This window comes from Cnephaeus nilssonii, assembly GCF_951640355.1.
Source record: "Cnephaeus nilssonii genome assembly, chromosome: 2".
NCBI classification, from domain to species: Eukaryota; Metazoa; Chordata; class Mammalia; order Chiroptera; family Vespertilionidae; genus Cnephaeus; species Cnephaeus nilssonii.
The window spans coordinates 71,115,285-71,128,700 of NC_137073.1; the positions used below are offsets into that span (position 1 = coordinate 71,115,285).

The 13,416-nt window shown below is 36.2% G+C and overlaps 1 protein-coding gene across 5 annotated transcripts in view; it reads left to right on the forward strand.

Moving 5' to 3' along the window:
• SSBP2 (single stranded DNA binding protein 2) overlaps positions 1 to 13,416 on the forward strand; it is a 225,800-nt gene that overhangs the window by 74,454 nt on the left and 137,930 nt on the right. For all 5 annotated transcript variants that reach the window (XM_079793538.1, XM_079793541.1, XM_079793539.1 and 2 more), the window contains 2 exons: positions 4,118 to 4,179; positions 12,872 to 12,956. In XM_079793538.1, the coding sequence (XP_079649664.1) occupies positions 4,118 to 4,179; positions 12,872 to 12,956 (147 nt within the window). The remainder of the gene's footprint in view (positions 1 to 4,117; positions 4,180 to 12,871; positions 12,957 to 13,416) is intronic.

Below are 13,416 nucleotides of genomic sequence, written 5' to 3' on the forward strand. Positions count from 1 at the left end.
TTTGTTCTCAAAAATATGAAAGGACTTAGGAATACTCTGAGAATTTGGGTCCTGTGTGTTTCAAACCTGCTGCTGTGCTATTGGCGATGCTGTTGGAAGGGGTCTAGATCATCCTAAGAGGTCCCACATTGACGAGACCAGAACCTCCAGAAAGGTGCTGCTGACCTCCAGAAGTGCCCACCCCGGCCGCTGTTGCTGCTGCTACAGCCAGCAACTGCTTCATTTGGGGAGCCAGGGGCAGGAAGCTTCTCTTCTTCCTCCTGCCTTTTGATCCCCTGCAAGTGTCTCCTGATGGCAGAACCTAACAGGAAACCAGCTGGCAAGAAGCCCAGGAAATGTAATTTTCAGAATCCCAGCACCAGTGTAGAATGGAGTAGAGAAGGGTGGGTGTGGGGCTGAGAGGTAATAGGTAAGTGACCAGTGTACCTTGCTGAAGGCAAATGATGATGAAAAGTTAAGGAGATGTGTGTGTATATGCTCATGTGTGTGCCCCTGTATGTTTATCATTTTCTCTTTGTTTACACGAATGTTAGTTTATTTCAAACACTGTTCTGTGCTTTGATTTTTGTTTCACTTGTTAGGTTTCAGTCATTTTATGTTGGTTTGTGAAACTTCATAATTGTCTTTTTGTGGTTATAGGGTATTATTCTATGAAATGTGCCATGATGTATTTCACCAGCCCTCTACTTATGAACATTTAGGTTATTTCCAGTCTTTTGCAATTACAGACAGTGTGTGTGTGTGTGTGTGTGTGTGTGTGTGTGTGTGTGTGTGTGTGTGTGTATTTACACCAATGACCATATATATAGGACAAATTACTTGAAGAATAATTGCTATATCAGATAGTATATACATTTGTAATTTGTAATTATTATTTATAAAGCACATGGCATGTCTTACCTCTGCCCAGATGATTCAGTGTTTGGGACTAGATCATATGATAAAGACATAGCTTAATCAGAGATGAGACCTTCAAATCAGAATATGGCAGTGGGAATGGGCTTAGAGATTTACCTGCAAGTTACAGGAGAATACAGCTTTTAGCTGGGCAAATATGGAAGGAAGAGAAGTGGATGATTAAATAAAATTTTAAAAAAGCCCTAGGATACTTTGAGGCTGGGATTTGAGTGAATTGATAGCTGCCACTCAAACACTTAAATAAACCTGAAGCCCATGAAACTCAGTACAACAGACAATGCCTCTTCATAAATAGCAGAATTGTTTCTAAAATGACTATTGATAGTTAGAGATATTTTCTGGCCATTCCTCAACCCCATCCACATTAATGCATCTTAGCTAAAAAAATTGAACTATATAGATGAATATGATTTTAAAGTGAAAGCCCTTTATTCTTTTCTAGAAATCGTAGTTGTAAGTTTGGTATGATTTTTTTTAATATGAATACACCCAATGCACTCATATATATGCACAGTTTTTTTTAAACAGAAAGAATTTTATACTATGTATATTTTTCTCCAACCTTCCAAACTTCCAACTTGAAAACCAATATAGCATGATCCTTTTTCTATATATTTTATTCTTTTTAATGATTGCACACTGTTGTGTAGTATGTATCAAAATTGATTTATATTCACTTTTGGTGAATGTTTTTCAGTTTTTTTCTAACCGTGCTCACTCAATGGATGTGCTTTGGTTTTCTATAGATCAGGGTTCTGTGTTCCTATGATTTCATGCTTTCTCTAAATAAGTAATACCTTGAGTATTAATTAGTTTAGAGACCAAAAACAAACAGAGAAACAAACAAATGAAACCCATTCACTATGGAAACATATTCCTATGTAGAATCCTCTCCTTTGGAAATACCCAAAGCATTTATTGTTTATTCCTTAACTATAAAAGGATAACTTTTGTGTTAAATTTAATATGATGGACCAAAGTTTTAGCTGCTTCTGCCACAGCTTTGCAATTCAAAGTGAGAAAGATGAACTTCACTCACTATATAGTGAAGAATATTCTGAGGATGAAAACATGATGTATGTGAAGCATTTTGAATTTTTCTAAGGAATAGTAAGATGTAATACTGTTTAAAATACAAATGCGTTCCCTTTAGACTTTCTCTGATGAATGACCATATCAAACCTAAATCATATAGGTATTTTCCTAGAGTGCTTTATGTCCTGAAGAAGCTGGTGATTGACCGTGGGCATTGTGTAAGTGCAGGAGGGAGATGTGTTGTAGTGGGGCTTAGATTCTGTTAGTCATGCCACCTTAACTCTTCCATAAGTCATCTCACGTTCTCCTTATAACTGAGGGTAGTACTGTCTACTTTAACAGTCATAATATGTGAAGTCAAGATGAACTGAGATGAAATGTAAAGATGCTACTTTGAAAAACTTGTTGTTTATATGATTAGGATGATTCAAGGGATTAGGAATATTAGTGTGTTTGGGGCACATCTGTAATGTCCATTGTTATACCTTTTCAAGAAGACACCAACTGGTGAAAAAATGGTTAGAGAAAAAAGTGAAAGATGAAATACGGGCTTTTGATTAAATTACAACTTTAGTAGTCCATCAGAGTTGTGCTCCTCATAAGACTCATTAAGTACTATTTCTTATTTTTTCATGAACCAAGGAGATGTATTATGGATCAGTGGAAATTATCAGATAAAAAGTAGCATAAATATAAAAATTATTTGCTACTACTTAGGAGAATGAAAGGATCTGGCTTACATTGACTATAACATTCTGATTCATTCTTATTTAGTCTTTATAAACTCAAGTTCATGAATTCCTAGAATTTCTCCTTTTAGCTCTTTTTAAAAAATGGCTATCACATGTATAATTTTCTAATCTTTAGAAATTTTCTCTTTGTGTTTTTGAGAGGAAATTATTTGCCTACTTTAAGGTTCCCATCGGTTTACATTTTGCATTCTTTGGAACTCTAATAAATGTAGCCAGTTTCAATTATTTTAATTGCTTTTAAGTTTTTCCATCTCTTCCTTAGAGAGTTTTTTTCCTTCCCCATCCCCACCCCCCATTTTTTTTTTTTTTACATTTAGGGCCCCCTTTTGAGTTCCTATTCTAAAACTTTTTTTAAAAAATTCCTTTGCTATAAGAAGTCTTAATATCTTCCATAGTAGGTGGTAGAAAGGAATTCTTGAATGTATAATTATAGTTGTTTACTTCCTACTAACGCTAAGAGCCTATGGACATATTTTGCTAATTGGGGTGTTGTTAAATAATTTTTATTTTTTTAAACTAAAAAAACTAAGGCAAATATATAAGATTGTGTTTGAGTTTGGATCAACTTTTAAAAATTATAAGTCACTTCTTACTGTTTTCCTGCTCTCTTTATCCTCCCTTCACTGCTTTATTTTCTTTCGTAACATTTGTCACCTTCTACTTCTAATATAAGTACAATCTTTTTGGGGGGAGGGGTTCTTTGTTTATGGTCTGTCTTCTTCACTAAAGTGTAAACTCTCTGAATGCAAAGATTTTTACCTTTTGTGTTTACTGATATCCAGTGCTTAGAAAAGCCACTGTATAAATACCCGCCCTGCTTTCCAATTTCTAAATTTAATTTGTAAACAATATTTAGGACTTTTAATTTTGGGAGGATTTATTGCCATAGTTTTAAATTTTTATTATAGTGGACTTAGACTCATCTGAGTATAAGCAATTGGAAAGATAATATCAGCATTTTTGTAAAAACTCTTATTTTAGGGAAAGACATATGCCTTTTTACTAAAAAATTCAATCCTTAAGGCATAATTTAGAGTCTGTACATATTAAGCTCAGTCTCTTGCAAATTTCTGGGTTAGTGGTGATAACTGATTTTCATATTGGTAATACCTTTGGTTTTGATGTGCCTTAACATGCTGAAGTACCTTAAGATCCTGAAATACCTTCTGGAATTCTGGCACGGTGGGGAACAAATTCAGAAAAAATAATGGTGGCATCTTCTTTCACAGACTATGCAGTCAACAAATTAATACATAAAATGAGTACTTGTAAAACTTGAGTAAAGAATAATATGAAAATTATTAAAATCTTATATATTACCTTAATATTTTAAATGGAAAAGTCCTGCTTTGTAATAGGTGTGGGGAAAGTGTTAGTTGAAAAGTATTTAATGTCTCTTTTATTCATTTTAGATAAGATGGGAAAAAAACATCACGTTGGGGGAGCCACCAGGATTCTTACATTCTTGGTGGTGGTAAGTATCTTTATTTCATTTTTACCAGAGTGACCATACATTTCAGGATGCCTACACTAAAGCTGTTTAGGATTCCAGGCTTCTCTTTTATTCTTTTTTGTTTTCTATAATTATTTCTGAAAGATAGTGTTTAAAAAAAACACACCAAACTCAAAACCAGCATTAGTGTTACTTAACTTAAAGATATTCCTATTGAATCAAGCTGGAATTGGGACCAGTATGTGGAATCTCCAACTCTATGTATGATTCTGTATTAGTCAGCTTGGGCTGCCGTAATAAAATACCATAAACTGGATGGCTTAAACAACTGAAATTTATTTTCTCACAATTCTGGAGGCTAGACGTCCAAGATCAAGCTGCTAGTATGGTTTGTTTCTGGTGAGAAATCTCTTCCTGGCTTGTAGATGGCTGCCTTCTTATGTGTTCTCATGCACTATAGAGGGGCATGGGAACACGTTGGTGCTAGCTATCTAGCTATCTGGTATCTCTTTTAATAATGGCCCTAATTCCATCATGAGGGCCCCACCCTCATGACCTCATTTAAAGCTGAAATACTAATGGTGGTGGTGGTGATGGTGAGTTTTGAGGAGAGGGAAGGATAGTAAAAAAAAATTAAGATAATTCTGTATAGACTCAGAGATAAAGAACTGACCAGGAACACACAAAAAGATTGTCAGGCTGTATTGAAGGCCCAGTTGATATTGGAACTTACAGATTTCATTGTAGCACTTGTATACTTAGATATGACTTTTCTGCAACAGCAATCAGTAGGCACTGCAGGTATTTGCATGAACCAGCTAGGCTTTTTTTTTCATTTCTTCAATTAGAAGCATTTCCTGTTCAGTATCTTATATGCTCATCTCTCGGCAGCATATTTAAAAGAAGAAACTAAAGATCTCTTCTAGTGCTCTGCACATGGTTTCCTTGGTACGTTATTAAATGCCATCACCTTTTTCACCTCTCTCCTGAAAACATGCCTTACTAGAAGTTCCGTAGTGAATGGAACCGCACTTGGTCAGTTGTGGTTGTGGGTTTCCCTTGTTTGTCTCGTGTGTGTGTGGCAGGAACAGGTGCAGGCCTTTGGCTCAGAGCTGTTCCTGTATTTGGAACAACGGTTCATTGCAGTTAAGCACTATCATTGTGCTGCTTTCCTGGGTCATGAGACCAATGTCTTGTAACATATAATATTATAAAAGTCCACTTTCATTTTATATAATACCTGTTTATAATTCCTAGATCTAGAATGTAAATACTTAACTGTTTGTTGAATGTAATTGAGTCTCTTCACCTGTTGACACCCTTGCCTTTTGAAGGTTTCCAACTAGGTCTACAAAGTGGCATACGAAACCATTTAGACGTCTGTCCCTATTGGATTAGTGGGCTAACAAAGTGAGGTTTCCCATTATAGGATTAATTCCATTTTTGCACCTATTTCCCTTTTACTCCCTTTCTCATGAATTTAACCTAGTCTCATACTGTAGATGGTTGATAGTAACTCACTGAATCCTTTGGCCTTTTGCTTCTGTCAGACTTTAGCTTTTTTGGTCTTAGCTATCTGGAGGTGCAGCTCTGAAATACAGTCAATAGCATTGTAAGTGAGATATGTGCTGCTTATAATAGCAGTGCAGGAGGAATACCCACGTTAGCTAGGGAGAACTAGAAAAGCCTGAATGGAGAAAGTGGATCTGAGTTGAGCTGAAAGCTGGTGAATGAAGGGTATTTTGGCAGAGGAATAGTTAGTATGAGGTCTTGAAAGGGATGATCATGCATTCAAGGAATGACAGGTAGCTTGGACCAGTTGAATTGTAGGTGCACTACTATGAAGTGATAGAATATAAGGCTATAGACAAAGGCAGGAGCAAGATTACAAAGTCCAGGAGTACATCAAGGGTTTTGGAATAAAGCTCAAATATTTTAAACCAGGTACATAACACGATTAGATTTATACTTTTAGACACTCACTTGGCATCAACATAGAGATGGATTAAGAGGGTTGAGAACAAAGGTAGATTCTAGTTTACAGGCAATGTAATTGTCCAGTTGAAAGGTGATTAGGTGATGGATCCCAGATAGTGAACGCTGAGTACAGTAGTGAGAGGTGAAGGAGGAGGTTCTCAGGTTCTAGATCTGGATGGTGGGATGAACAGTGACGCCATTGACTGAGTGAGGAGTATAGAGAGAGGAACGGGGTTTAGAAAAGACCACGATTTAACTGGGAGAGGCTAAATTTTGAGGTTCCTGTGAGAAATTCCGATAGAGATGTTCTATACCAGGCATTCTCAAACTACGGCCCGCGGGTCACATGTGGGTGTTTTTGCCGTTTTGCTTTTTTACTTCAAAATAAGATGTGCAGTGTGCATAGGAGTTTGTTCATAGTTTTTTTAAACTATAGTCCAGCCCTCCAACAGTCTGAGGAACAGTGAACTGGCCCCCTGTTTAAAAAGTTTGAGGACCTCTGCCCTATTACAATGTCAGAGATCTGGGTCTGTGGCTCTTAGACAGGTCCCTAATGGCTTGAGAATAATCAGCATTGACCATACTGAAACCACCCAGTGTAACACATAAGAGCAGGGTCTGGGGTTGTCAACATTTTAGTGTGGATGGATGAAGAGGATCCTCAAAGGAAAATAATTGGAGAGGAAGGAGGGTAATCAGGAGAGAAAAATGTATGGGAACCAGGAAAAGCATTAGAAGGAAAGATTAAATTCTGTAGTAAGTGTAAGTAAACAGACCCAAAGCTGTTTCTGAATCGGGAAGTAAGGTGAACGCGGTGGTCTTGGGAGAGCAGTTTCAGTGGAATGGTGAAAGTGAAATTAAGAAGGCTGCTGTAATGCACTTGTGGAGTTTGAGGGTTGCTGAGAGTAGTTGAAGTGTGTGGTGGCATGTGTAACTGTTTTAGGATTAACAATAGAACATGACCTAACACTTTAGATTTTAAAATAGAAAAGCTTTGAGCGTGTATATAGATTGCGGGAACAGGGGGAGAGGTTGAAGATGTGTAAAGAGAAATACACATGCACAAAAATGCAGAATAAAGTACAGGAGAGAGAAGAGGTAAAGGCCTGAGAGAGGAGGAAGGGACAGAGTGTGTGTTTTTACTTTCTGGAACTGTTTTGTCTTGTTTCTGATGTGATTTCCATTATCACTATTTTTTTTTCTTTCTCAGTTTGCACAATGCCCATTGCTGTACTATTTCCCATGCCTCCCATGTTCATTACCTTTACCTTGGTCAAATCCCCTTTGAAAACTTACATCTTGTTTGTACACTTTAATAAAAGCTTCCAACTCTTTAATGAATTTCTGAAAAAGAAATGCCAAGAAACTTCCCCTTTCCAATTTATGTAACTTAAAACTTTGTTTTTAAAGGTTTAATGGCTTAAATTATGTCTCATTTTTACTTAATTATAGATATAAAACACCTTTTGAAATAACGTTGGGCCAATGTATCTATATCCTGAAATAAAATATATTACATTGCAGAGAAAATAAACTAATAACTAAGATTATTGTGAGAATTCAGTCTTTTCACCTGGCTCTAGGAGGTCACATCTTGCAGTATGTTAGCACTCTTAATGATCATAGCAGGCGTCCTCAAACTACGGCCCGAGGGCCACATGCGGCCCGCCGAGGACATTTATTCGGCCCGCCAGGTGTTTTTGCCGTTTTGTTTTTTTACTTCAAAATAAGATATGTGCAGCCGAAACTGGTTTGGCTCAGTGGATAGAGCGTCGGCCTGCAGACTGAAAGGTCCCAGGTTCGATTCCGGTTAAGGGCACGTACCTTGGTTGCGGGCACATCCCCAGTGGGAGGTGTGCAGGAGGCAGCTGATCCATGTTTCTCTCTAATCGATGTTCTAACTCTCTATCCCTCTCAATTCCTCTCTGTAAAAAAAATCAATAAAACATATTAAAACAAACAAACAAAATAAGATATGTGCAGTGTGCATAGGAATTTGTTCATAGTTTTTTTTTTTTTAAACTATAGTCCGGTCCTCCAACGGTCTGAGGGACAGTGAACTGGCCCCCTGTTTAAAAAGTTTGAGGACCCCTGGATTATAGAATCTAATGGATGACATCAGGAATAGCTAAGAATAACCAAATACCCATATAAAAACAACAGCATTTAAATTAGTCAACTGGCTCACTAGAATGGTATAACATTTATAATTGTCAGCTGGTTCTTACTCATCTTGTATATCTGGCTTGTAATATACAAGCTAATTATTTATTTGAATTAAGTTAAACTAAGCAGCAATATAAGACAATGTAGGTGACAACTAGGATAGAAAGGGTATAGTCATGATGAGAAGGGAATAAAAAAGTGGTAGCAAGAGAGAAAGCAAAGAACAGAGGTGGTCAGGTTATAGAGGAAAAGGAAAATGTGTCTGGGAAAGAAATGTGGAATACAGAGCAAAATGTGCTGGGGAGAAGCAGTGTAAAAAAACTGATGGAATCTTCACTAAATGCAAAGGATTAAAAAGGAAATTGAGGAAAAATTTTACTCAATTAATAAGAAACTTTTTTCTTAGCCATCCTATATAATAAAAGGGTAATGTGCAAATCAATCGAACAGCGGAACGACCGATCGCTATGACGCGCAGTGACCACCAGGGGGCAGACGCTCAATGCAGGAGCTGCCCCCTGGTGGTCAGTCTGCTCCCACAGGGGAGAGCCGCTCAGCCACAAGCCGGGCTGATGGCTGGTGTAGAAGCGGTGGCGGGAGCCGCTGCCACAGAGGCGGCAGCGCTAAGGATGTCCAACTGCCTGCTTCAGCCGGCATCCCCCGAGGGCTCCCGGACTGCAAAAGGGTGCAGGCCAGACTGACGGACCCTCCCTAGCCTCCCCCCCCCCCCAACATACACACACACACACAAGTACATGAATGTTGTACACCAGGACTCTAGTACTACCTATAAAAGTACTTTTGCATATACCATTTCTTTGTATCTATATAAAAACCTGTAAAATGCATAACATATTTCTCTCTTTTTACATAAAGAAACTAAGATACAAAACTGTTTCCTCAGGGTCAGATTTAGAATTAGAACTTCATCCAGTGCTTGTCTCTGCAATAGATATTATTTCGTAAACACAGAACAGAATTTAGTGCCCACTATTAATAAGAAATTAATTACAGTTCCCTTTTAAGCATCATGAGTGACTGATTCCAGACAGTAGATATAAATGGGACTCAGGAAAGTTGTCTCTTCTAAGTCTAGTCTATATGGGGGCAGGCATGGATCCCTGGCAGCTACTGATAGCATGAAGGGATGGTTGCCATAGGATACTCAGGAAATGAGTTCGAGTGCAAGGGTCAAAGGTAGGGTAACAGAGTGCTTGCTGTCTTATCTAGAACAGGTACCTACCACGTTTTCATGAGAACTGTTGCTGCTCAGACTGCCAGAGCTGTATAAACCTGCCCATAATCAGCATAAGGCATCTTGAAATAAGAATTCTGTTTTAAAAAAATATTTTTATTGATATTTTTAGAGAGAAGGAAGGGAAAGGGAGAGAAAGATAGAAACATCAATGAGAGAAAGTCATCGATTGGCTGCCTTCTGCACGGCCCCCACTGGGGATCAAGCCCGCAACCCGGGCATGTGCCCTGACCGAGAATTGAACCAGCGACCATTTGGTTCCTGGGTTGATGCTCAACCACTGAGCCACACCAGCTGGGCGAAATAAGAACTCTTAATACCGTATTCACATGAGAGGCAAAATAATGTAAGAATTAAAAAGTTTAAACAGAGCTCTTCCACTAACTGTGACCCTTAAGTTATTTAGCCTTCCTAAGCCTCAGTTTCCTCCTCTATAAAATGGGAATAATAATAGGCAGATTAAGTGCTGAATATGTAGTATTTAGTATGTGATGCTTGAATTTAGCACATTCTTATTAATACAAGCTATTTTGATACTTTAAAATATGAATTTATTACTAACCCAGAAGTATTGTGAGAATTTTGTGATAGTGGGGCAAAATTTAATGCTTGCATTTAAAAAGTATTAAGTAATGCTAAGGAATAAGACAAGTACATGTATGTGGAAGGTCTAAGGTGATGAGCAGGTACATGTATATTTTATGTAAAACGCTCCTTAATCTTAGGAATGGATAATTTTCTTCATTCATTGATAACATAATTTTGGGCCAAAGAGAAATAACTTCTTTAGTTATTAAGAGACTTAAATTTATAATAACATGGCTTGTTCCTCAGGAAAAAAAAAATGTTTTCCCCAAAGGTTTTTCTACTTCTGTCAATGTTTATTTTCAGATAGTCCTGAAAATAGGTGGCATATAGGTTATATAATTATGTTAGCATCCCATCTTCTGGGACATACCTGGGGTGTTTATTCACCCTTGTAGACTTCTCTGACAACCATTTTGCTTCCTGTGTTCCCTAGAGATGCTGATAAATAGCTATTTCTCTCACATCCTCAGGATAGAAGGAAAACAGTTTATGGATGAGAATTCTCAACTTGGGAATCCTGCGCTTCCCTTTGATTTGTGTGGGGAAATTTTTAATAATACAAGAGCAAATATTTTTATATTTTTCAAGTTTGGTTCTCTTTTTCATTTGTAAAATACAGATTTTTCACTTGTTTCTACTTAAGAATATAGAGATTGTAAATATAAAGTATTGTTCATGATGATGAATTCACCACATTTCAAGGATAATAGTTTGGTTTCAAGCTTAATAGGTGTAAGGATTAGAGGAATTGAAAATCATCTTAGCCTCCGACATCTCAGGTTGTAGAGAAAAGAATCCAGTGTCTGTTGATCACTACAGCTTTGTAAAATAGTTTGAAATCAGGAAGTGTGATGCCTCCAGCTTTGTTCTCCTTTCTCAAGATTGCTTTGGCTACTCAGAGTCTTTTGTGGTTCCATACACATTTTAGAGTTGTTGTTTTTTTGTGAAAAAACACCATTAGAATTTTGATAGGGATTGCATTGAATCTGTAGATTTGCTTTGGGTAGCATGAACATCTTAACAACATTAATTCCTCTGATCCATGGCATGGACTATCTTTCCATTTGTATCTTCTTTGATTTCTTTCATCAGTGTCTTATAGTATTCAGTGTATAGACCTTCACCTCTGTGGTTAAGTTTATCCCTAGATATTTTATTCTTTTTGATGCAATTCTGTATCTTAATTTCTCTTTCTGATAATTTGTCGTTAGTGTATAGAAACTAAACAGTTTTTCTATATTGATTTTTATATTTTTCAGCTTTACTGAATTTATTTATTAGTTCTAACAGTTTTTTGGTAGAGTCTTTAGTAATTTGAATCTTAAAAAAATTTTTTTTGGTTACTCCTCACCTCGGGATATTTTTCCATTGATTTTTAGAGAGAATGGAAGGGAGAGGGAGAGACACAGAGAGAAATATCAGTGTGAGAGAGACACATCAATTGGTTGTCTCCCAAACGCACTCTGACCAGGGATCAAGCCTACAACCGAGGTATGTGCCCTTGACTGGAATCGAACCCAGGATCCTTCAGTCCACAGGCCCACGCTCTATCCACTGAGACAAACCAGCTAGGGCAAATCTTTTATTTTTCTTAGCCCATCTGGCTAAAGGTTTGTGAAGTTTGTTGATTTTTTCAAAGAACTAACTTTTGTTTTCAATAATTTTTTTCTATTGTTTTTCTAGTCTCTTATTTCATTGATCACTACTCTAATCTTTATTATATCCTTCTGTTAGCTTTTTGGTTTAATTTGTTCCTTTCTAGTTCCCTAAGTTTTAAAGTTATGTTGTTGATTTAAGATCATTCTGTTTTTAAATGTAAGTATTTACAGCTTTAATTTTTCCTCTTAGCACTGCTTTTGCTGCATCCCATAAGTTTTGATATAGCATTGATATTATATGAATTAGATACTGTGCTTATGTCATATAATTTAATTTTCTAAACAACTCCATTTTATAAAGGAGGATATTATGTTTCCAATCTGTTTAAGCAACTTGAGCTAGTAATTAGCAGGGCTGGCTTATCGCCAGTAATACTTTTAGACATTTGCTTTCCTGATTTTGGAATTCCTTGCTTATGCTCATAGTTAATTTTATAGATGGAAGGATGACCAGAGTAAGTAGTATAATTATTTTTTCCCAACCAATTTCCTCTTGCTTTTTCTCATTATTCTTGAATAGGAGGGAAAAAAAACCAGCAAGGATTTTTTTTTTTAATTTTCAAAATTAATAACCTATTTTGGTAATTAATTGCAAGGGAAAACAAGAGGACATTTATAAAAAAAAGTATTTGTTTGACCAATGTGATTTAATGGTTAGGGTATTGGCTTGTGAGTTGTACAACAAAATTATCTTGAAAAAAATTAATGAATCACTTTATCCTTTAGTGATTGAATTAGGATATTTTTTACTGTTTTAGTTTTTCATGGGAAAATGTGAAAATTATTATAATTGTTTCAATCATGTTTGCCATGTATACAGACAAGAAAGACAGTTTCAAATTTTCAAAAAATTATTTTATCCTTTTAGAAAAATCATATTAGCATTTCTGAACAATGGCTAGATTATACCTTATCACTGCATGAATATTTTTGCCTGAATTTAAGTCTTTGAAATAAATATTTCTCCTGAACAAAACACATTTATATAAAAATAATATGTCTTCTATTTTTGCATGGTTATCTCTCATTTGGTGTGATTTTCTTAATGTTACCACAATTACTTTTGTAGTGTATTTTGGGATCTCTACTGTGCAGCTCCAGAAAGACGGGAAACATGTGAACATTCAAGTGAAGCAAAAGCCTTCCATGATTATGTAAGTTCATATATAATTTTACTGATACTTTGTTGGTTTTCTTTGTAACTGCTCCTCTTGAAAAATGCATTGGGCCATCTATTCTTTTCTTTTGGTGCTTAAGACATTGTTGTTGTTTTCTTGAAAAATAGGCTCATAACTTAAAAACTAAATTACAAATGGGTTTTGAGTTTTGTTGAAGAAGCTCAAGGTAAGAGAGTAGTCCTAACTCCACACTATTAAGGGTATTATCTTAAGCATGACTGACTTGTGAAATTTTGCCTTTATAAGAATTAAGTAAGTAATTATTATTTCACAAAGTCATAAGAATTATGTAAATGATATTGCACATAAGGTTTTAAATATATATGGAAATATTCTTCTCTTTTTGCTAATTTTCGTTACATATCATAAGAGCTTTGAAGTGCCTCAGGAACACGAAAATAAGAGTAATTGCAGCCATAAGGCTAAATATCCCCAT